At 68.4% G+C, this 1,735-nt stretch overlaps 1 protein-coding gene across 3 annotated transcripts in view; it reads right to left on the reverse strand.

Moving 5' to 3' along the window:
* The window catches only part of AGAP3 (ArfGAP with GTPase domain, ankyrin repeat and PH domain 3), a 44,207-nt gene that overhangs the window by 22,205 nt on the left and 20,267 nt on the right, over positions 1-1,735 (reverse strand). For all 3 annotated transcript variants that reach the window (XM_010857241.1, XM_010857243.1, XM_010857242.1), the window contains exon 8: positions 1,177-1,335. In XM_010857241.1, the coding sequence (XP_010855543.1) occupies positions 1,177-1,335 (159 nt within the window). The remainder of the gene's footprint in view (positions 1-1,176; positions 1,336-1,735) is intronic.

Consider the following 1,735-nt stretch of genomic DNA (forward strand, 5'->3'; position numbering starts at 1 on the left):
CCAGGCGCCCACGGGCCCCACGGCGGCCGCAGAGGGGTTCACGCACAAGCAGGCAGCCGGGGCGCTGTGTGTCTCAGCAGGCGTGAACATATGAGAAGCTGTGAGTCCAGGCGGGGTCAGGGCTGGGGGTGGCGGGTGACGCGCGGCAGCAGCAGGATGGAGGGCGCAGGGCAGGGCCGTAGGGGACAGGCAGGCAGACGAGGCAGAAGCGCGCACAGCGAGGATGCAGGGACAAGGCCTGGGGAGCACTGGCTCTGTCTGAGCTGGGTTCCTGAGGGCCTGGCCGGGGCCTGACCCTGGCCTGGGGCCGGACCAACCGACCGACACCCAAGCCCCGACGCTCGGAGAGCGGGATGAGGAGCGACGCAGAGAGACCGGGCGATCTCCCCATGCAGGTCCGCCCGGGGCGGCACGCCCGCCTCGTCAGGCCCACCACTCCCAGGAGGGTCCTGCCAAGCCCCCCCTGCTGGACAGTGTGTCTGCGGGCCAGACACAGGCTTGGGCCTCCGAGAGGTGACGGGCAGGGCCCTAGTGGCAGGAGGCGCACAGGACCCTGGGCTGGGGGTCTGCGTGAAGGAGCTGAGAGCAGAGCCTGTGGTGGGCGGCTGGTGGGGTGGGAAACCGAGGCAGGACTCGGGAGACACAGGGGCCTGGGGAAAGACGTCTGGGCCTTTTGTTGGGCCGATGGCAGCAGCGGGGGGGTGGGGAAGCGCGGTGGAATGGAAATAACGGGGATGGGTGGGGTGCAGGCGGACTGGGAGGCCTGGACCTGCTCTGGTTCTGCCATCTACCGTTTCCTGCGGCCTTGGGCCAACCACCCAGGGCCTTGGTCCACAAGGGCGGGATCCAGGGTGTCTCGGAGTTAAGAGAGCAGACGGGTCCAAAGAGCCCTCCAGCTGGGCTGGGAGGAAGGTCTCTGTGTGGCTGTGCTGAGGGGCGGCCCCACGGGCTCAGAGGAGGATCACAGTCTGGGTGCTGATGTGGGGTTGGGGGGATGGGGGGCGTCTGCACGGAGCCCACGGAGGGTCACAGTCTGGGTGCTGGTGGGGGGCGCCTGCACAGAGCTCCCTCTGGGAGCAGTGCGTGTCTGTGCGGATGCAGAGAGGGCAGGTGCAGCGTCCTGGAGGCTGGGGGCTCGGCCCTGCCTGGTCGGCGGCGGGAGGGGCGGGCACGTACCGTGAAGATGTTGGAGCGCCGCTTGGACTGCTTGCGGATGGGTGTGGGGGTGGAGGAGGCAGCGATGGTCTCCACGCGCAGCTCCCGCTGGCTGATGCTGGGCTTGGAGGGGACTGAGGCCGAGTAGTCGCTGAAGGCGCTGCTGCCGCCATTCGTGGCCTGAGAACAGAGAGGGCTCTCAGGGCGGCTGCACCAAGGGGCCTGGGGCTTGCAGGGCAGAGCAGAGGGGCCGCCCATTCCTACAGAGGCTAACCCAGGAGGCGGGCAGCAAAGGCCTGGAGGCCTGCGGGACCTCATGGTCACCGCCCTGGGCTGCCCACCCTCCACCTCCTGCCTAGGGCCCCTAGCTGAATCAGAGGCAAAGGACTGGAGTCAAGGGCAGGGGCCGGGAGAGAACAAGACTGCGGAGTCTTGGCTCACAGCTGGGCGTGACACCAGGTGACAGGTCACCCTGGATGAGCTCCCCAGGCCTGCAAGAATGGAGGCTTCGGGAGGCTGGGTGGGGCTCAGGGCGCCAATGGGCTGGGCGCTTGTGTCTGAGTACGTTGACTGCAAAGTG

The sequence above is a fragment of the Bison bison genome, unplaced genomic scaffold (genome assembly GCF_000754665.1).
Source record: "Bison bison bison isolate TAMUID 2011002044 unplaced genomic scaffold, Bison_UMD1.0 scf7180017864379, whole genome shotgun sequence".
NCBI classification, from domain to species: domain Eukaryota; kingdom Metazoa; phylum Chordata; class Mammalia; order Artiodactyla; family Bovidae; genus Bison; species Bison bison.